The 21,682-nt window shown below is 31.9% G+C and overlaps 2 protein-coding genes and 1 pseudogene across 2 annotated transcripts; 1 reads left to right on the top strand and 2 right to left on the bottom strand.

Moving 5' to 3' along the window:
* Positions 1 to 4,323: 4,323 nt before the first annotated feature.
* On the bottom strand, positions 4,324 to 8,389 carry LOC108815516 (beta-galactosidase 15-like; annotated as a pseudogene).
* A 4,309-nt stretch (positions 8,390 to 12,698) lies between these two features.
* Positions 12,699 to 13,423, bottom strand: LOC130497470 (uncharacterized). The gene is made up of 3 exons (XM_056990271.1): positions 13,180 to 13,423; positions 12,921 to 13,088; positions 12,699 to 12,848 (listed from the first exon to the last, which is right to left on the bottom strand). The coding sequence occupies exons 1-3, from the start codon at positions 13,204 to 13,206 to the stop codon at positions 12,714 to 12,716; spliced, it is 330 nt and encodes a 109-aa protein (XP_056846251.1). The 5' UTR covers positions 13,207 to 13,423; the 3' UTR covers positions 12,699 to 12,713.
* Positions 13,424 to 18,846: 5,423 nt separating this feature from the next.
* LOC108839104 (F-box/LRR-repeat protein At3g60040-like) lies at positions 18,847 to 20,572 on the top strand. The gene is made up of 4 exons (XM_056990210.1): positions 18,847 to 18,861; positions 18,935 to 19,881; positions 19,970 to 20,113; positions 20,212 to 20,572. Exons 2-4 carry the CDS (start codon positions 18,943 to 18,945, stop codon positions 20,461 to 20,463), a joined length of 1,335 nt encoding a protein of 444 aa, XP_056846190.1. The 5' UTR covers positions 18,847 to 18,861; positions 18,935 to 18,942; the 3' UTR covers positions 20,464 to 20,572.
* Positions 20,573 to 21,682: the final 1,110 nt, after the last annotated feature.

The following is a 21,682-nucleotide window of genomic DNA, read 5'->3' on the forward strand; positions in this document are numbered from 1 at the left end:
GCACTCTAAGAATTCTTTGTTGGCATAGTACCTGCCTTTGTATACTTGAGAAAGGAGACTTTGCGGTTCATTGAGAAGCTTCCATGCTTGCTTGGCCAATAATGCTTGATTAAAATCTTCAATGTCTCGAAAGCCTAAACCCCCGAGATCCTTTGGTAAGCATAGATTTGGCCATGATACCCAATGTATTTTCTTCTTGTCACTGCACTCGTTCCACCAGAAAGCCGACATAGCACTCATTATTTTTTTGGCAGTGATGTTTTGTCAATCTGAAGCAAGACATAGCGTATACAGGAAGCGCCATAGCAATAGATTTAAGGAGGACCTCTTTTCCACCAAGAGAAACATCTTGGCGTACCATCCATTGAGTCTTTTACCAAGCTTCTCACCTATAAAGGCTAGCAACTTTTGTTTGGAGCCACTAAAACATTCCGGAAGACCCAAGTAAGTGCCAGCTCCGCCCTCATTCTCGATCTTAAGTCTCTCAGCAAGTAGACGTCTCATGACCGGATCAATGTCAGCACCAAAAGTGATCGATGATTTGTGAAAATTAATCTCCTGGCCGGATGCTTTACCATAAAGCTGCAGGTAATGTAAGAAATTGGTGCATTCTTTCAACGTTGCTTGGCACAGAAACAAGCTGTCATCGGCAAACAACAAGTGCTGAATAGAGGGGCAGTTTTTCGTCAATCTCATACCAGTAATATTTCCTTCGAGCTCCGCTTTATTCATGACATGTACTAATGCTTCCGCACATAGTATGAATAAGAATGGTGACAATGGGTCACCTTTTCTAATGCCACGTTCAGGTGTTATCTTCCCATACGCTTGACCATTGATGAGTACAGTATATGTGACAGAACTTCCAAGAATCCCCATTCAACTCGGTCGTAGGCCTTGGACATGTCTGTTTTGATAGCAATGAAATCTCTTTTGCAGTTCGGATTGGTCTTCAAGCCAGGTACCATCTCATGTGCAATCAGTAGGTTATCAGATATCAGTCTGCCTGCAACAAAAGCGCCTTGCGTTGGAGATACCAGTCGCGGAAGAATGCCCTTCAGACGTGCGCATAAGATATTTGAGACAATCTTGTACGAGACTGCGCATAAACTGATTGGTCGAAGGTCTGTCATGAGGGTAGGATTTGGTTTCTTCGGTAATAAGCAAAGCTGTGTGAAGTTCCAATCTTGTGGTATCACTCCCTCTATGAAAAACTTCTTAACTTCCTCTATGATTTGCGGTCCCGTGATCGTCCAGAACTTTTGGAAGAAATGTCTTGTCATTCCATCTGCTCCTGGTGAGCTATCACTCTTTATAGCTTTGACAGCTCTTTTTATTTCTGCATCAGAGACCGGCTTAATCAGACCTTCATTCATACTGGCAGTAACTCGAGGTGCGAAGTCTCGAAGAAGCTCAGTAGCATCCGTGGGATGAGACGACTTGAAGAGCTCAGATAAATACTTTATCGCTATATCACCTTTAGCTTCTTCAGAAGTATGTTCGATCCCCTCAGAGTCAGTGAGACTTGGAATGTTGTTCTTCATCTTCCTAGTCTTAGCCCATCCATGAAACACTTTAGTGTTTTTATCACCCGACTGAAGCCAATTATTCTTGCTCCTAAGCTTCCAGTACTCTTCCTCCTCTTGAAATAATTTAGCCAATTCCAACTTTAAAAATATGATCCTGGGCATAGAGGGATCTGACTTCATCTCTTCCTGCTCAAGCTCCACTCGCAGTTTCACTATCATCCTCTTTGAATTGCTAACTTCAGAACGTTTCCATTTAGAAAGTATCTTCCTGCAAGCTGCAATGCGTTCTGAGACTGAAGCGCTAGCATTACTTGTATGAGAAATCCAGCCTTTGCGTATAAGCTCCACAACTTCTGGCTTATTGCTCCATCTCTTGTCATACATAAAGCGTCCCACACGCCTCGATTCAATTCCCCTAATGTTAGTCAGAATTGGTCTGTGATCGGACTCCAACCTCTCTAGGTATATAGTGTGTGAACGAGGGAAAAGACTGAACCATTCTGAGTTTCCAAAGGCTCTATCAAGCCTACACTGCACCCACACATTCTCTTTAACTCCATTGGAGATCACTTCTCTTACTCCAGCCCATGATAACTTGTCTCCCGAGCTCGGTATCTCCTTGATCTGACAATCTCTTGCCATTGAACGAAAGGGGTAAAATGATGATTCTTCACGAACTGGACCCCCACTTTTCTCCTATGTATTCATCATTTCATTGAAGTCTCCGACTAAACACCATCCTGCGTTCCTGTTCAGACCAATAGACTTCAAGTTATCCCACACAATATGTCTCTTGTGTCGCATCAGGTCTCCATAAACAAAAGAGATGAAGAACACTAAATCTCTCTGTTTGACTTTGACATCGATAATTCTATCATATGCTGAAATCACCTCCACCTCATGTGAGTTCCGCCAAAACAGAGCTAAGCCACCACTGAGACCCACTGGATTTACCAAAAATAAATGGTCAAAACCCAATGATCTCTTGAAACCTTCTAAGTAAACATACCTTTTTACACATCTCAATATTTGAGTGTACTATTATTCAGTTCATACGTAAGGAAAAAAAATCAAAACAAGATAATAATATGAAATATACATATTTTCGACCATATATAGATAACCAAACATAAAAAATCAAAATAGTACCAGTCGTGATATATTACGTAAATTAATTTATATATTTATAAAATTCAAAATATTACAAAATCAAATTAGATAAAAATACTTTAGTAAACCCTTTGTTAAAACAAAATTATATAGATATATATATTTACATATGTATTACGTTAAATTAAAAATATTTATAATAGTAATTTTTATATAAGATCAATTTAAAAATTATCAACAACTCGACAATATTTTATTTTCCTTTCTGTTTAACAAGATCAAAACTTACAAATACATACAAATATATTACAAATTAAATATTATTTCGCTTTAATTTGGTTATTTTCGGTTATTTTCAAACACTTTTGGTTATTTTTGGTTTTCTTAATTTTTTCTGAAAATCAAGAAACCGAACCGAACCAAAAACATAATTATTTTTAAAAGTCTTACCGAACTAAACCGAATCCAAAACCGTAACTGAACTGAAAACAAAAAAAAATCGGTTCGATTCAGAAAAACACTCCTGGGCTAATATAAAGACTCTAAAAATTATTAAAACAAAATTATATAGATATATATTTACATATGTATTACGTTAAATTAAAAATATTTATAATAGTAATTTTTATATAAGATCAATTTAAAAATTATTAACAACTCGACAAATATTTTATTTTCCTTTCTGTTTAACAAAAACAAAACTTACAAATACGTACAAATATATTACAAATTAAATATTATTTCGCTTTAATTTGGTTATTTTGGTTATTTTCAAACATATTTGGTTATTTTGGATTTTCTTAATTTTTTCTGAAAATCAAAAAACCGAACCGAACCAAAAACATAATTATTTTTAAAAGTCTTACCGAACTAAACCGAATCCAAAACCGTAACTGAACTGAAAACAAAAAAAATCGGTTCGGTTCGGACAGACACCCCTGGGCTAATATAAAGACTCTAAATAAACATATACTATGGCATAAAATTGGTAAGATCCATAGTATATCAACTTATTATAAAACCTAAGCGTTTACGAATGATAACATATTATGGTTATATTATTGAAAATCAAAGATGGCCAAAAAGTATTGAATACCATGAACCTGTAAAAATTATATATTGGAATAATGGGAATTATACTATTTATAGAGAGTCTACTATACTTTTTAAGATATAGTCTTCTATTCTTCATGTTTTATATACTATTTACTTGAACTAAAACATTCTGCTTTCAAATTTGATATTTCTTTTCTCCTTCATTTTGTGTGATTGGTTGTAAGCTCATGATTTTATTTAATTCAAAAAAAGAAAAAGAAAATAAAAATTTCACAATAAGACTTGAAATAATGTATCTTAATACACTAAAATTTGTTATTTACCAACTTAGCTAGCGCAGTTTAGTTAGTGTTATATATTAAAGAGAGAGAAAAATATTGAAGGGAACAATTATTCAATATTTCAGAGAGAGAGAGAGAGAGAGAGAGAGAGTGAGGACTGTGGGGAAGAAATTACCACGACTTTGTGGGAAAAGAAGATGATTGTGTAAAATGTATATAAGAATGTGTTATTTTATTGAATAAAACCACCGCCCTTAAAGATTAGAAGACTTAAATACTTGAAAAATAAAAATATAGCATAATTTGGAAATGTGATACAGAAAAACACCATAAATCTAAAAAAACATTTAGCAAATAGCTTCGACAGCAAGCCTTCTAGCAGCACCACTGCAATCCGGTGCTCCAAACTTTTCTGTAGAGACATCAATGGAACACTTCTCTTTTCCAACGCATTCTTGTGTGAGAATATCAATAGTGTTGTTACTTGATTCACAATTTCCTTTTTCAAAAGATCCACAACTGCCATCCGGGTTACCAAAGGAAGCAAATTTGATGGCAGAAATGGGTTTTCTGTCGCATGAAAGCTCAATAAAGTTTTTCTCATAAACATTAGCACATACACTTCCCACTCTAGTAGTTTGGAAACTGACAAGCGATGGGTTTCCTCCCATCTCCTCAAACAAAACAAGTGTGTTATCTCCTTCTGCATTCAAGAAAGAACGAGGAACATGGTACCTGTTCAAGAAAAGAACAAAGCAAAAAATCCCAGTAAATATTTATCAGGTTTAACATTAGAATATTTGATTCTAAAACCTAATAAGATGTGGAAAACATACCATCTCTGTGTGGGTTCTCCACAATTGGTCAGACATTTTTCAGCATGATAAGCACCTCTATAATTACATTTTGCAGCACAACCATTTTTGCTTGAAATGAATGCTGGCCAATAACGTCCAATGTTGTTTCCATTGACCCAAGCTGTACCTTTTCCAAGTCCCAGAAGATCGACAACAACTGGATCATTTCCCAAGGGAGCCTTGAACGTAGTCTGAAAGATAAAATGGAATGATTTGATTTGATATTAAATAAAAAAGTGTTTGGTTAGTTATCTTATAGATAATAACACCTATTTACCTTATACCAAGTCATGGTTCGGTTAAATGGTACGCTTTCAACTGACCATTTAGACATTGATTCGGTTCTAAAGAGTTGGTTCTCAAACCCATTCAAACCGGTTTTGTAGCTCCATTTATGAGCAGACAAGTCCTTGACTATAGTTTCATCACCATTTCTTCCATTAATAAAAATGGGTCCAGTGATTCCAGCCGGCTTACTTTCAAAGAAAGCACCATAGTTCTATAAAAAATTTGACAAAAAATAGTTTTCAGTTAAAAATTAAAAATAAAAGAGTTTAAACTTTAAAGAAAATACAAGATAAAAATAATATATAAGAACTTACCGCAAGTCCCACAGTTATGCTAAGAAGAGCAATGACATTACGACCAGACTTAAACTTTACATCTTTCTCAAATACATAATGAAAATTTCCATCCTCAGCGTGTTGATTACCTAAAAATATAAATTAATGATTTTGGTAAGTTAGTGTTATTGAGATATGTACAATATATATAAGAGCTACTTACCAATATAGTGTCCATTGACAAAAGCGTGAAGGACATGAGCAGTACTGTTGACGCGAAGAGACATGGTTTTACCCAAAAATGGATCTCGTTTTCTAAACTTAACGGTAGTCATGTACCATAGATAATCACTTTGGTCATTGGTTACTACTTTCTGATCAAATAATTGTGTCTGTGTAGATTCTCCTTTTCCTTTCAAAAGGAAGTTGTCTATGTTCTCTGGTCTCCATGACCATTTCAGAGTTGAAGGGCTATCCTCAGCTTCATTTGGTTTCTTAACCATCACTGAAGTCTGAGTGGTAATCTGAAAATTTAAAACCAACAAAAAATGATATGTTTTTCTACAAATTTGAATGAATAATGGTTGCTAGTATGAAAATTTAAAATCAACAAAAGAAATGTAAAATAAAAACCTTGGCAGTGTTGTAAGCCTCATTTTTGCAATCCGGTAAAATAGTAACAGACCAAGCCGGAACAACATAAGATTCTCCTTGGAAACTAATTTTTGCATCTGAAGATTCATTTCCATTTCCAAAAAAGCAGCTTGATCCTTCTTCGGTTTTATAAATTGTTGCCTACTTAATATTTTCATGATAAATAATTAGTTCAAGAATAAAATGTAAAATACTGATAAAATAATAAGAATATTACCGATGCAGAGTTTCCAAAGTCAATGGTGGAGATGTTTCCGTATGCGAGAGTTCTTTCCATAGAATGAAGAACATCATGAAGTTGTTTCAAATGCCCATATTTTGGTTGATTCAAATTACCTAATAGACTTCCATGTTAGTAAAAATAGAAACTTCTAAAATATTTTAAATATGAATATACTTTAAATTTACCATATTCGTCAAGGGGAGCATCATAATCATATGAAGTTGTGATGTATGGACCACCTGCGGTTCTATCAAAGTTGGTGCCTCCATGGTACTATAATAATAAAAAAAATCAATTACTCTTTCTAGTTAATGTCGATTTTATGTGAGCTTATTTTAATAAATAAGTTAAATTTTCGTTATTATCTTTTACCATATAATAATTATTAAAAGTTCCTCCTCTTTGGAAGAATCTTGCAACGGAAAATGCAACATCTTCGGTTGTTCTGTGAGGATTTTTACCACCCCATTGCTTAAACCTAAACAAACAGAAGACAAATTATATATATTTATGATAGAATATATACAAATAAGGAAAAAACCATACTGAAAATGAAACTAACCATCCGGTCCAATTCTCAGTCCACATCTTAGGAGTGTTGAGATTGTTTGGTACAAAATTGTCACAATAGAAGCCATTACATGTATTCAACTATTAAAACAAAACAATTTAAAAAAAAAGTTAACCTTTGAATATATTAAATAAATATTCATTATAACTAGACTGATCTAATTACCATAGGCTGAGGAGCATCATTTTGTTGACACATTATCCATGGAACACCTACATCAAGAGACTGAGCCATGTTTGCACACCACTTAATGTATGCTTTACCCGATTCTCCGTAGGGTCCCATTACATTTCCATACTCATTTTCTATCTACAAGATTAATAAAACAAAAAAATATTTTTAAGAATTGTATATAACATTTGGAAACACATAATGTATGTAAAAGGTTAAATCAATTACCTGAGCAAGAATAATTGGGCCTCCTTGTGATGCAAATAAATTTTCTTTCTTGACCATGTCTACTATCATAGTTGTAAAGTTTTGCATCTCATCCTATACATAAATCATTCATATAAAATTTAATTAAGTAATAACACTACATATATGATAAAAATAATATTGATCATCATGTAAGATTACCATAAATGCTTTATTTGTAGTTCTGAACACCATTCCAGGCATGTTGTGCAGCCACACAGGAAATCCTCTGTTATTAAAAAATTTGCATGTCAAAATTATTATATGAAAAACTGTAATATCATTATACAAGACGCTAACTCATTAAGATAATTTATTAGAAAAACATATATATTACAATCAAAAGACTAGTATTGACATTTATGATACATAAGTTTTGGTATACTAATTTATAAAATCAATTCATTAGACCGTTTATCGACCAAAAAATTATATAGGAAACCACAATATCAGCATACAAGAAGCTAGCTTATTATGAAAATGTATTAAACTGTTATATAGTGCATTTAAAGAGACTAGCTAAATCCATTTTAATACATTACCCGTAATTCCACTCAGCACATGCATATGGTCCTATGCGAAGAACACCATACAATCCTTCATCTTGAATGGTTTTCAGGAACCTGATAAGATCTAATTTTCCAGAAAAATCATATTGACGGCGAGTAGGCTCATGCGCATTCCAGAAGACATAAGTTTCTATCGCATCAAGACCTCCTTCTTTACTTTTTCTGATAAGATCCGGCCACATCTAAACATTTACACAAAAACTATTATAATTAGTAGCAAACATAAAAGACTAAGACCACACATACTGTTTGATGTAAGGTAGATCAAAATACCTCGGGAGTGCTTCTAGGATAATGGATTGAACCAGAAAGGAGAACTCGGCGGTGACCATCAATGGTAATGGCTCGGCCATCATGAGAAACGATTGTGGCATATGCACTACTTACGAAAAGAAAACATAAAAGAAATCTTAGAGAAATCATATTTACCTAGACAAATGGTTTATTGAATGAAGAAATATGAAAGCAAAGAAAGCTCTTTTATAGGGTATAAAAATCGTTACCTGAAGATAATATGGATAACTATAGATATTCCGAAAAACAAAAATTTAACTGCCATTTTATTTAAGTATAAATTTGTTTATATTTTAACTAATTCTTTTGAATTTTGTAACCAATACAAAAACATTTATCCTAATTTTTAATTTGAAACTGATTTGGATAATAACAGATTTTACGCCAAAAATATGAATCGATGTTGCTTTTCTGTTGAAATTTGTTATCAATTCATTATATATGAAATCATGTCTGAACATGAAAAATTAACTGCTTTAAATAATGTAAATATTAAAAGCATCATACTTATTTATATGTTTTCATCTGATTTTTAACCAATTATAGTCTAAATAATCTTTTAACACTTTCAATTTTTCACAATGAAGATAAAATAAATTTTTTTGACAACCTCTGTTTTTTATATAAAAGATATCTTGTTGGAGTTGCCTTTTTTAATTATTTAACTTTACATTTTCACCTTAAAATTCAATTTAAGCACAAATGCAGGGGAAAAATACTGCATTAATTATCCTTTTGAATTTTAAAATTCTTGATCTTTAACCAGAGTAATCCGAAACCAACCATAACTGTAACATTTATATATTTTATGATGTGTGACTATCACGTATGAATTTTTGAATACAAATGTAAACAATGAATTACGATGTAAACCACATCTATTATATCAATGAATACATAAACAATTCCACTTCAGTGTTATAATGTATTATCTTGAGTTATCCAAGAACATATGAGGAATTCTTTATCGTTAGTGTCGTCATATTTTTTTGATCAGCCACATATATGTTTATATAAAAATATTAAACTTGACCAGACAAATATGTTATACATTTTTACGTAACATATAGGTCCAATCGTTTTTGTGTATGCAGTTCGTCCAGTTTTTGTTGGTAAGTGTATAAGTATTAATGTTAATATGTTAGTCCATATCTGTGATTGGTATTTTGTGTAATTAATCTAGTTAAAGAAGGATAGTTAATTATTTAGGCTAAGAATGATTGTGGAAGCGCCACATCAGCATGGCATGCTTGTAAATAACATCTTATTATATAAAGCTTGGTTCTTCAAATTTACTAATTAACACGATCGCGACACATGGTAATTATAACTTTAAGATTGTGACATGTGTTAAAATACATATAAGTAAATAAAATTAATCTTATCTTTTTAAAGATTAAACCAAAAATATTTAAAAGACTGTTTAATAATGCTAATTTTTCTTTATTCAAATCCTAATTTAAAAGGTCATAACCAAGAAAGAAATTGTCATTTAAAAATGATTTAAAAACAATTATTATTAAACCAAAAATGTAAAAGGCTGATTAATGCTAATTTTCTTTTATTCAAATCTTAGTTAAAAATGTCATAAACCAAAAAAATTATTATATAAAAAATAAAAATGTACAAGAATTTTTAATGCTAATTTTCATGTATTAAAATCCTAATTAAAAGTTCATAACCCCAAAAAAATATTTACATATAAAAACGATTCAAAAAGTAAAAGTAAATAAAAAGTAAAGATAACTACGAAAGAAATAAAAAAAACAACTGTAAAGAAATATTAAATGCTAAGTTTCCTTTAAAAAAAAGTCAAAGACTGTTTAATGTTGATTTTACTTAATTCAAACCCTAATTAAAAAGATCATAACCCAAGAGGAACAATGATTATTCACATCTATATATATAACTAAGCTCTCTCATATTTTTTCACACAACCAAATATAAGCGTTGCTTCAAGAAATATAGAAGGTTAGGTTTTATATCCCAAACTTGTCATATCCTTTTTTAATATATTTAGTTGTGAATATGGTTATTGTTGTGTTTGTCCTATTTTTATGACTTTTAGTTGTGATTATGCTTATTTAATATGTTTATTTATGTTGTGTTGGGTGACATAACAATCAATGTTATGCTTATTATTTCTGTGTGTTTCAACTATGCTTATTTATTAGGACTATTTACCAGGAATTCTCAAGAAATAATAGCTCCAGCAAGTTAATTAACTCTAAATCAGTGGAATAAAAAATGTCCTTACCGTCGTACCGTAGAACATTTTACTCGAAAGTGGGAGGCCAGAAATTTAAATAAGAATAATGAACTTATGGGAATGAATTTTCTCATACTCGATGAGAAGGTTAATTTCTTTTTAGTTTTAACCTTATATAATTTATTATTAAAAATAATTTGTTTATTATATAGGAAAATACTATTCAAGGTTATGTGCATCATTCTCTTATTGAAAAGTTTGGACAAGGATTACGTGAAGGAGCCATCATTGAAATCTGCAATTTTAATGTGCAAGATTGCAATAAAAACTACAGAGTTTCAGATCATAAATTTCAAATAAGATTGACTGAGAGAAAATCAGTTGCATGTGAGGTTCGACAAATACCTTAGATACCGCCTGAAAATTTTCGATTCCAAAATTATGAAGATTTAGATCACATGAAAGACTCAACACACGATTTATATGGTAAGATTCTTTTGGTCAGTTATTTCTTTATATTATATAATTTTTAGTAGCATGTTCATCATCAAATTCTCTCTTAAAATATTATATATCTTATTATATAAAGCTTGGTTCTTCAAATTTACTAATTAACATGATCGCAACACATGTCAATAAAATTAATAAGATTGCGACATGTGTTAATCTATATTATAATTAAAATATATATTAAGATAATAATAAAAACAAATTTGTTAAAAACTAATTGTAAGTATTTCTAATAGTAATTTTCTATTTTAAAATCCTAAACAAAACATAGTTGCAAATGATTATTTGATAGTAAATTTCCTTTTAATATTTTTAAAGAGGTTAAAATTTATAATGATATAAAATATATATACTAAGATAACAAAAATGAATTTTGAAATAAATTAATTTTGAAATTGATTTAATAGAAAAAGGAAATTTTAAAAATACTTAATTAAAATTACTTAATAGGAAACTTGGTTCTTCAAAGTTGTTAATTGACATGATAGTTATATATTTAAAATTGTGATATGTGTTAAACTACTTCATAATTTAAAATAAATATATAAGATAATAAAAATAACTTTTGGTGAAATTAATTATATAGTAAATTTCCATTTTTAAAATCTTAAACAAAATATTATTTCAAAATATTATTTAAAAGTAATTTCCTTTTTTTAATAATGTGACATGTTTTAGAATATCTCATGATTAAAACACTATATACTAAGACAATAAAAAAACGAATTTTGAAATAAATTAATTTTTAAATTTATTTAATAGTAAAGAAGAAATTTCAAAAATTACATAATAATATTATTCTAGAAATATTATTTGACAGTAATTTTCCTTTTAATATTTTGAAGTTGTGTTAGAATATCTCATGATTAAAAATATATATACTAATAAAATTTAAAAAATAATTTTGAAAAACTAATTTCCGTAAATATTTAATAGTAAAATTTAATTTTAAAAATTATTCATTAGTAATTTTTAGAAAATTTCCTTTTTACAAATCCTAAAGAAGAGAAGTTTGTAAAATAACTTATTTAATACTAATTTGCTTTTCCAAAATCCAAAAAAGATTATTGTAAAAGATTATTGTAAAAGATTATTTGATATTAGTTTTCCTTTTAAATTTTTTTTTTTAAAAAGTAATTTCAGAATTATTTATTGGTATTTTTCTGCACTTTTTTACTTACAAAAAAATTAAACAAAAAACATTTGTCAAATAATTATTAATACTATTTTCGTTTTCTAAATTTCTAAATAAAGTATATTGTAAATCAATTTGATAGTAATTGTACTTTTCTAAAATTTTAAACAAGAGAATGTTTAATAGTAATTTTTTTCTTCAAATCCTAATAAGAAATATTTGTAGAATAATTATTTTAAGTATTTATTATAACTAATTAATTTTCCTATTTAAAAATCATAAACCAAAAAGAACTATACATATCTATATATGTGGTTCAACTCTATAATTTTCTTTTTAAAATTCATAAACCGAAAAAAATTATAATTATACACATCTATATATGTGATTAAGCTCTCTCATATATTGTCAAGACACACAAGAAAAATATCTGGAGAGTTTTCCTACATGATCTTTCACATATTCGCGTGTTTTTTTTTTGTGTCACATGTTGAGGAAATAACTAGATATCATGATCTTCACATTAACCTAATGTTGATTTTTTTAAAAAGAATATGATTGTCATGCTGTTATACATTAGTTATTGTTACAATTATACTTAGGCGTTTGTACATATAGATGTAAGAATGGACATGAATCGGGTATCCGGGTTTTTGGAGATATTTTGATCTGATCCCTTTTATTATAGTTGCTTTAATTTAATGATTAGTAGATTATCTTGGAAGGCCTGAGTCATCATCCAAACGATAAGCGGAAGCTTGTCTTGTCTTGGCCATGATATTTAGGTCTCCCCCTCAGCATCAGCAAAAGACAAGTCAAAGAATCAGGTGTCGCACGCAACACCATGGCTAATTCAACCAACGTCGCCACCTACATGTTACCACAATGACTAAGTAGAAGAAGGTATATAAGTGACAAAACAAAGGGGGAAATTTACTTTACCTGAGATTTGGTAAAAGTTTGTTCTTGGCCTGTGGCATGTGCTGCCCAATCAATGAGAAGTCGATTAAGTGCCCACGATACGAACTTCCACTGTGTCTCAAATGAAAGTTGGTTGATCCAAACTGCTGCTGTTTCGTAGACAGACTTAGGAATATGAGATAATGGAACCTGTTAAGCAAGCAAGATATCAGCTGAGTTTTTTTTTTTTTATTTAAAAGAAAGAAAGAAAGAAAGAAAAAAATAAGGTAAAGTCACTCACATCGGACAAAGGAGATTTCTTTACCATTGTTGCATCTGTGTGTCTTAAATCTCTATTGTACCAGTAAAATGTTCAGCACTCGTGGGTACAGTATGCCTTTTCGGTTTAGGAAAGTTACTATTTCTATTGGGAAAAGGAAATCGGGTTTTTTGAGGCTGTATAAATATGGGTCTAAGAGTTTGTAAATTATTATCACATCATTAATAAGAAACCCTAAACGGGTATTTGCCTCAATACGTTTTCTTCTCTATTCTTCTTCTAACCTAAACGGCTGTTCACAAAAACATGTTAAACCTTGGTAATGACGATACTTGGGAAAATTCATTCGAAAGGTAATAGTTAAACCTCAATAAGTCAAGCTCCGGCACACCCTGTTAACAGAAAAAAAAAAGACCAAAATTGAAATTCGATTTTGTGGATTACACAAAAGCGAGCGCATATTCAACTCTTACCTTTACTTTGTCGACCAAAGCCGCAAAATCCATCTTTTTGGCAGCTTCGGACAAAGACGCTATCGCCGCCTCCTTAGATTCAACAAATACTTTAGATACCGTCTGAAAATTTTTGATTCCAAAATTATGAAGATTTAGATCACATGAAAAACTCAACATACATGATCGCGACATGTTAGTTATATATTTAAGATTATGACATGTGTTAAAAATATTATACAATTCTCTTTCGTCTAGATTTAGAAAAGTAAAATTTCAATTACAAATTATTCTTAAGTTTTTTTAAGATCTTAGAAAAGTAAAATTACTATTACATAGTCTTTAACATTATATTTTTATAAAATATTTGATAATAATTTTAGTTATTAAAAAAGTTCTAAACAAAAAAATAATTGTAAAAAGCTATTTGAAAGTGATGTTTACAATTACATAGTCTTTTAAAATTATATATTGTTTAATTATTTGATAGTAATTTCTTCTTTTTAAAAGAGTATAAAAATAATTGTAAAAATCTATTTGAAAGTAATTCTTTTTTTTAATATATAATTTTAAGATATTAAAGAAGGATAAATATTAAAGATAAATATTAACTTTTAAGCAAAAATATTAAACAAAAACGAATTACAAAATCCTACAAGTATAATAAATTATTTAACAAAATCATCTTGAAAAACTAACTATAAAATAAATAATATTATTAAGTTATAAGTCATGTCATCAATTTTAGTAGCCATATCATATTATTTTTGTGAAAATAATTGTTCAGGAGACATGTGGAAAAATCACTTCTCAAATAATGTATAGAGTATATACAATTAATAAAAACACTATGGAAAATTAAGTTAGTTGTATAAAAATATTAAAGAAAACCCAATTATAAAGTAATTAATTTCATTCCATTAGGTTCTTGGCACATAATTAAGCAAGATGTGGTTGAAATGGTTAATAATTTTCTGCTTACGGGGGAATTGGATGACAGGCTAAATATTACAAATATTTGTATGATCCCAAAAACCGAGAGGCCAACGAGAATGACCGAGCTAAGGCCAATAAGTCTGTGTAATGTTGGGTATAAGATTATCTCGAAGGTGTTATGTCAGCGATTAAAAGTGTGTCTCCCACTTCTTGTTTCGGAGACTCAATCGGCCTTTGTGGCTGGGAGGTTGATTTCGGATAATATCTTAATAGCTCAGGAAATGTTTCATGGTTTACGGGCAAATAAATCATGTCAAGGAAAATATATGGCAATTAAAACGGATATGAGTAAAGCATACGATCGCATAGAATGGGATTTTATTCAAGCAATTCTACATAAGATGGGCTTTGATCCTCATTGGATTAAATTACTTATGGAGTGTATTTCGTCAGTTCAATATCGGGTTTTATTAAATGGTCAACCACGAGGTCAAATTGTACCTCAGAGGGGATTACGACAAGGGGATCCATTATCTCCGTACTTGTTTATAATATGTACGGAAGCATTGATTGCAAACATTAAAAAGGCGGAACGAAATAAGGAAATTACGGGAATGAAGGTGGCACGAGCTTGCCCCTCCATATCCCATCTGTTATTTGCAGATGACAGCCTTTTCTCTGTCAAGCACAAAGAGATGAATGTCAAACAATTCTCAGGATTTTAAAGGATTGAGAGGCAGTTTCGGGACAACTTATAAACTTTCAAAAATCATCGATTCAATTTGGTCATAAGATTGAGGAGCCTCGAAGACAGGAAATGCGGGATATACTAGGTATTCAAAATTTGGGAGGTATGGGATCTTATCTGGGCTTGCCAGAGAACCTGGGCGGATCAAAAATTCAGGTTTTTGGCTTTCTACATGACCGTCTAAATAGTATAATTAATGGATGGACCTTCAAGTTTTTTACGAAAGGAGGAAAGGAAGTGATTATTAAATCTGTGGCAACTGCTCTACCTAATCATGTGATGTCTTGTTATCGATTACCGAAAGCGACAACAAAGAAACTAACAAGTGTGGTAGCTAGATTTTGGTGGAGCCCAGGCGGAAGTACCAAAGGAATGCATTGGCAATCGTGGGATAAGGTATGCCTTACCAAGGAGGAAGGCGGGTTGGGTTTCAAGGAGATAACTGATTTTAACACAGCAATGCTGGCTAAGCAGTTATGGAGGCTGATTGAGAAGCCAAACACACTTTTTCTCGTGTTTTTAAAGGTCGATACTTCAGGAATGCATCACCCCTGGATCTGATTCGTTCATACTCTCCGTCATATGGTTGGCGGAGTATTTCTTCAGCTAGATCTCTGGTAAGCAAAGGACTAATTAAAAGGGTGGGATCAGGATCGTCCATATCTGTATGGACTGATCCTTGGCTCCCAACCACTCGCCCGAGACCAGCAAATAAAAATCAAGTTACTAGTCACCCTGACCTCACGGTTGATCAGTTCATCGATCATGAGAGGAGAATATGGAACTCACAGGCAATTCGGGCGGTAGTAGATCCTGAGGATGCAAAGATAATAGAAAGCATACCACTGAGCAGGACTCATAGACTGGACATGGAAGGATGGCATTTCACTCAGAATGGAAAGTATTCGGTAAAATCAGGTTATCAAGTGGAACGGGCATACCCAGATATTGAAAGACCACAACAGATTTTTGGACCCACAGTGGATGCTCTTAAGGCACATTGTTGGAAAATACGATGCCCACCTAAACTCAAACATTTCCTATGGCAGTTAGTATCAGGATGTATATCGGTGAGAAAGAATTTACATGCTAGGGGTTTATCAGGGGACCTAGGTTGTGATCGATGTGGTGCTCCAGAGGAATCAATAAACCATGTGTTTTTTGAATGTCCTCCAGCACGTCAAGTCTGGGCCCTATCCCAGATTCCATCGAATCCAAACATTTTTCCTTTTGAATCTCTTTACACGAATATGGATCATTTGTTTTGGAGAGTTTTGCCAACAATGGAGGATCATCATTTTGCATGGCTATTATGGTACATCTGGAAAGGACGAAATAATAAGGTGTTCAGTAATCTGGATATTGATCCTAGGGACACACTTAAAATAGCGGTAACGGAAGCAAAACTCTGGGAAGATGCACAACAACAAACTATTACTGTGGTAGATAGACCAACCCCGAATTTACCGGTTATCCCAGGGCGCTGGTGCTTCATAGATGGGTCTTGGAAGGATAAAGATGTCTTCTCTAGGCAAGGATGGTATAGCACCCTTGAAGGTTATGCAGGTTTAATGGGGGCAAGAAATGTCCGAGCTTCTTTATCTCCTCTTCACTCGGAGATAGAAGCTTTGATTTGGGCAATGGAGTGCATGCGGAACTTACGTCAGTTTCGGGTTACGTTTGCAACAGACTGTTCACAATTGGTGAAAATGGTATCGGAACCAGAGGAATGGCCTGCATTTGAATCTTATTTGGCAGATATCAAGACCCTCCAGGGGAATTTTCACAGCTCCGAAATCATCTATGTATCACGCACACACAATATGAAGGCCGATGGACTAGCACGTGGAACTAGGAATCAAGCGTCTTTTGTTGTGCACATGGATGGCGAGCCGCCGGTTTGGTTTACAGAGTCTATATGAGTCTGTAAAAGTCGATGACAAAAAAAAAAAAGTAATTAATTTTCATTTTTGTATAATTAACTAACTTTAATTTTAGTAGTTTTGTGTTAAAAAATTTGTAAACCAAAATGAAATACATATTTCACCCGATATGATTGTAACATATATCAATTAAAACAATTAAACATGTCATTATCTGAAAATAACTTTTTTTCCTAAAATCCTAAATAAAAGAGATTTATAAAATATTTTTCTTTTTAATTTTAACCAAATAAGATTTTTTTATTTTATAAAACAAAATCCTTACCAGAGAGAATTGTAAAATTATACTTAATAGTAATTTTTACTTTGAAAAATTAATGACAAATATGATACTAACAATTTTTAATTAACAAGAAAAATTGTAAAAATATTACTGACATTGAAAAAGCCTAGTCTTGAAAATGGCAACTTTTAATCCTAGACAATTAAAATAGAATTTTAAAAGATTATGTAATATTAATTTTTTTTTTTAAAACCCTAAAAACTGTAAAAGAATATATGATAGTTGTTTTCCTTTCTAAAAATCCTAATCAAAGAGATTTTTGCCTTATTTTTAAGTGATAACCAATAGAGAATTTTAAAAGAGAGAGAATGTTGATGATGGACATGATACTAAAAATTATATAGTTAATAAAAGAAGTGTAAAATTTTGTATTTGATAGCAATTTTTTTTGGAAATTCTAAAAGAGAATATAAATTGTAAAAGTTTACATAGCAGTAATTTTCCTTTTGTACATCCTAAATAAAAAGGTAAAAAAGTATTTAAGAGTATTTTTTATTTTTAAATTGTAAATAAAAAGGAGATTTATAAAATAGAATGTGTTCCATTTAAAACAAATCCTAATATAATAAAATTTTAAAAACTTATTCAATAAAACTTTTAATTTTTACATAAGAAAGTGTATGATGATGCCATTGACTCGATTGACGCTATTTGACTTTTTTTTTTCTTTTATTTATAACAAAGTGTATAGATTTTTTTTGTAATCTCAGTACAAATTTGATACCAATTCATCTATGGAACATGATTATAAAATATTAACTTAAACTTATGTGTAACATCTGTTTTTTAACTATAAAATAAATCTCACATAACAAATGCAAAAAACAATTATAAAACTATAATAAATAGTTTATTGTTTTATGTTTTTCTTTAAAAAATTTTCTCTATCAATAAGAAGAAAGGGATTTTTGTAATATTTTTTTTTTCTCTTTATTAATAAGGAAACCAGAAAAAAACATGTAAATTGAGAAAAGGAGAATTTGCGATCTAAGGAAGTGTTATTGAATGTTGGAATTGAAATCAAGTAGTGGACTTTAAGTATGCAAGTATTTTGATGGAAAATGTTTTCTTTCAAAGTATTAATAAAAAAAGGTAGGATTTGTTTTAGTTAAAAAGATTCATTGAATTCCATTAAAATCCTTCCTAACTGAATTCCTAATGACATCTAAAAAAATTGAATAACAGTGTTTTTTAGTGGATTTAAATTCTGTCTTCCAAATACCCAATTCACTAGATTTAAGTCTGAACTTAGATTCCATTCAATTCTATTAAATTACCCTATTCAATTCTATCCCAATTCTATTAAATTCCTAATCCAGACAAGACCAACGCCCCCGCCTGGTAGCCTCCGGTCTTCCATATTATAAATACATTCCAAAGTTCCTAACCTTTTTTTTGTTGTTGATGTTTTCAGGGCTCTCAATGGATGCCAAACGATTTGTCTTAAGAAGCTGCTGCTCGAGAGATTCAATCAGCTGTCTCCCTGATGAGGTTCTGAGCACCATCTTGTCCTTACTCCCCACCACAAAGCAAGCCGCTTCAACATCTATTCTCTCCAAACGATGGAGGTATCTCTTCACAGTGTTCGATACTCTCGATTTCGATGATTCCGACACGCAAGTAAAAAAAGACAGCGAACCTACCACTAGCTACGTGTTTCCCGAGAGTTTCAAGAACTTCGTGGATCGGTTCCTTTTGCAAACCACCCACCCGATCAACAAACTCTCTCTTCAATGCCACGTTGGCAAAGACGACGACCCCCAAAAGGCTTGCGTGAGCAGCTGGATAACCAACGTGGCTAACCGGGGCGCTCGGGAGATCGACTTGAGGATAAAAGACAAAGGCATACACTATCTCCCTCCTCGCCTCTTCGCCACCGAAACGCTTGTTAAGCTGACAATAGGAACAAAGCTCTATCTCGGAACCATCCCTCCAAACGTCTCGCTTCCGTCTCTCAAGACTCTCTTCATCGACACTGTTTTTTTCGAGTACGGAGATCTTTGCTGTGTGCTTCTCGCTGGTTGCCCTGTTCTCGAGGAGTTGACAGTCCACCACCATAACTTTACCGCTACCCCTCACACCATAGCGAGCCGGACCGTCAAGAGACTATCGGTTCACTACGATTCACCCATCGATGTCGATGGCTGTAGCTTTATGTCGTTTGACATGCCTGAGCTCGTCTATCTCGAATACTCTCATTGTGCCTTGAGTGAGTATAGACAAGTTAATCTTGAATCACTAGTCGAAGCTAAGCTGGATCTTTACCCGGACAAAAACGCCGGTGAGAGGCCTGATGTTACGGATCTCATTATGGGGATGCGGAATGTGCACATCCTTCATCTTTCTCCTGTCTCTGTTGATGTAAGTTTGTGAGCTTTTTCTTTTTTCTTTTTTTTTCTAAGACATTCTTCTTTGAAACCTGTTGTGTTTTGTTATTGTGTTTCATCAGGTGATTTATTGTTACTGTCGGGATGGGTTACCGGTGTTCAACAATCTTGTCAATTTATCTATGGGGATTACGAGTAAGCGAGGCTGCAAGTTGCTGGCATATCTACTTAAGCAGTCTCCAAAGCTCGAAACCCTAATCATCCAGGTGAGATTCAATGATGTGTTTTATATACACAAAACTTGGTTTTTGTGTATCATCATTTTACATAAATGATAATACCTTCTTCTCCTTCTTGGTTTCAGGATATTTGTGGTTACACTCCTGCTGTTTCCATGCCACTGAACAAAGTGAAGATGCTGCATATTCTTGATTATCATGGGACTGCGCTAGAGTTGGAGACTTTTCTGCTGGAATTCGATTGTCTTGTAATGGTTCAAGTGGATGTCAGAGAAGCTGTAGAAGATAATGTCATTACACTGCAAACCAAAAGGAGGGATCTAATGATGCTTCTTGGAGCTTCACTATCATCCAAGTGCCAGTTCAAAGTCACATAGGCTTAAGATGTTGTATCCAACTTAATATTATGACATCTGACTTCTATAATCTGAACAAATTTTTTACTTTTTTTCATTATGTAAAGTGTCATTGTGAATAATACCTGATCTATGCCAAAAAGAGAATTTTACATATTGTTGATATGTACGGTTTAAAAGATTGGAACACAAGACATACACATTCATATAAACTCTTTCTTCTCTTAGATACTCTCCCTAGTAATAGAGGATTGAACTGGAGCCTTAAAACAGATTCTCGATAGTTGAGACTTATCAATGATAAGATATACAAAGTTACAAACAAACATCAGATGTATTTTATTATAAGAGCACACAACACAAGAGTACATGCATAAAATAGGCTTGAGCAGTGGGACAACTCCCCCATCTATTATTTATGCACAGATACGTGAATTACAAACAAAGTGATAAAGCGAGATGTTTTGCACGTATATTTGCTTTGTGGTTGATTAAATTTTCATGGCTGTCCATAGCAGTGGCAGTGTTCTTCCGTACCTTCAACTTCACACACACCGTCACAATGGAGAGCTCCAAACTTTGATAGACAACAGGCTTCACAATTGGTTTCAGTACATGGTGATGGCACATCGCATTCACCTAAGAATGTATGACATGCGTTGCTCTTCGGGATTCCTACATTTCGATGTAGCCATCAAGTTCAACATCAGCACAACATACACATGCATGAATAGCATTTTCAGCAATATATTTTAAGACATGTTGAATCACTCTTTTGTTTATATTTACTAGACCTAAATAATATGGCATATCTGTTATACTGACATTTCAAAACTAGTAGTTTATGAATTATTATTATTATTATTATTTTTATTTTTATTATTATTACTATTATTATTATTAGTATTATTATTATTATGCAAAAAGTATATCAAATCAACTTTAATAGTTACCATTGGAAACAACCAAGAAGACAAGTAAAACGGTTGTGGTCAAGCATGCAAAGTTGGATATCTTTGCCATTTCTTCTCGTGCTTTCTTTTTCTTTTTCTTTTTCTTTGGCTTTAAGCTTTGATTGTCTGTTGTGGAAACTAGATTGAAATTTGCAGTCTATTTATAGTGAAATTTTGTTATCTTTGTAATTATTAATTCATTTATTTTATTTGTGTTGTTGACTTGTTGTTTATAATGTCGCCACAATGATCACCTATTTGTTTTAAATATTTAGGTCAACGGATGC

Source organism: Raphanus sativus, chromosome 7 (genome assembly GCF_000801105.2).
Source record: "Raphanus sativus cultivar WK10039 chromosome 7, ASM80110v3, whole genome shotgun sequence".
In the NCBI taxonomy this organism is placed as follows: Eukaryota; Viridiplantae; Streptophyta; class Magnoliopsida; order Brassicales; family Brassicaceae; genus Raphanus; species Raphanus sativus.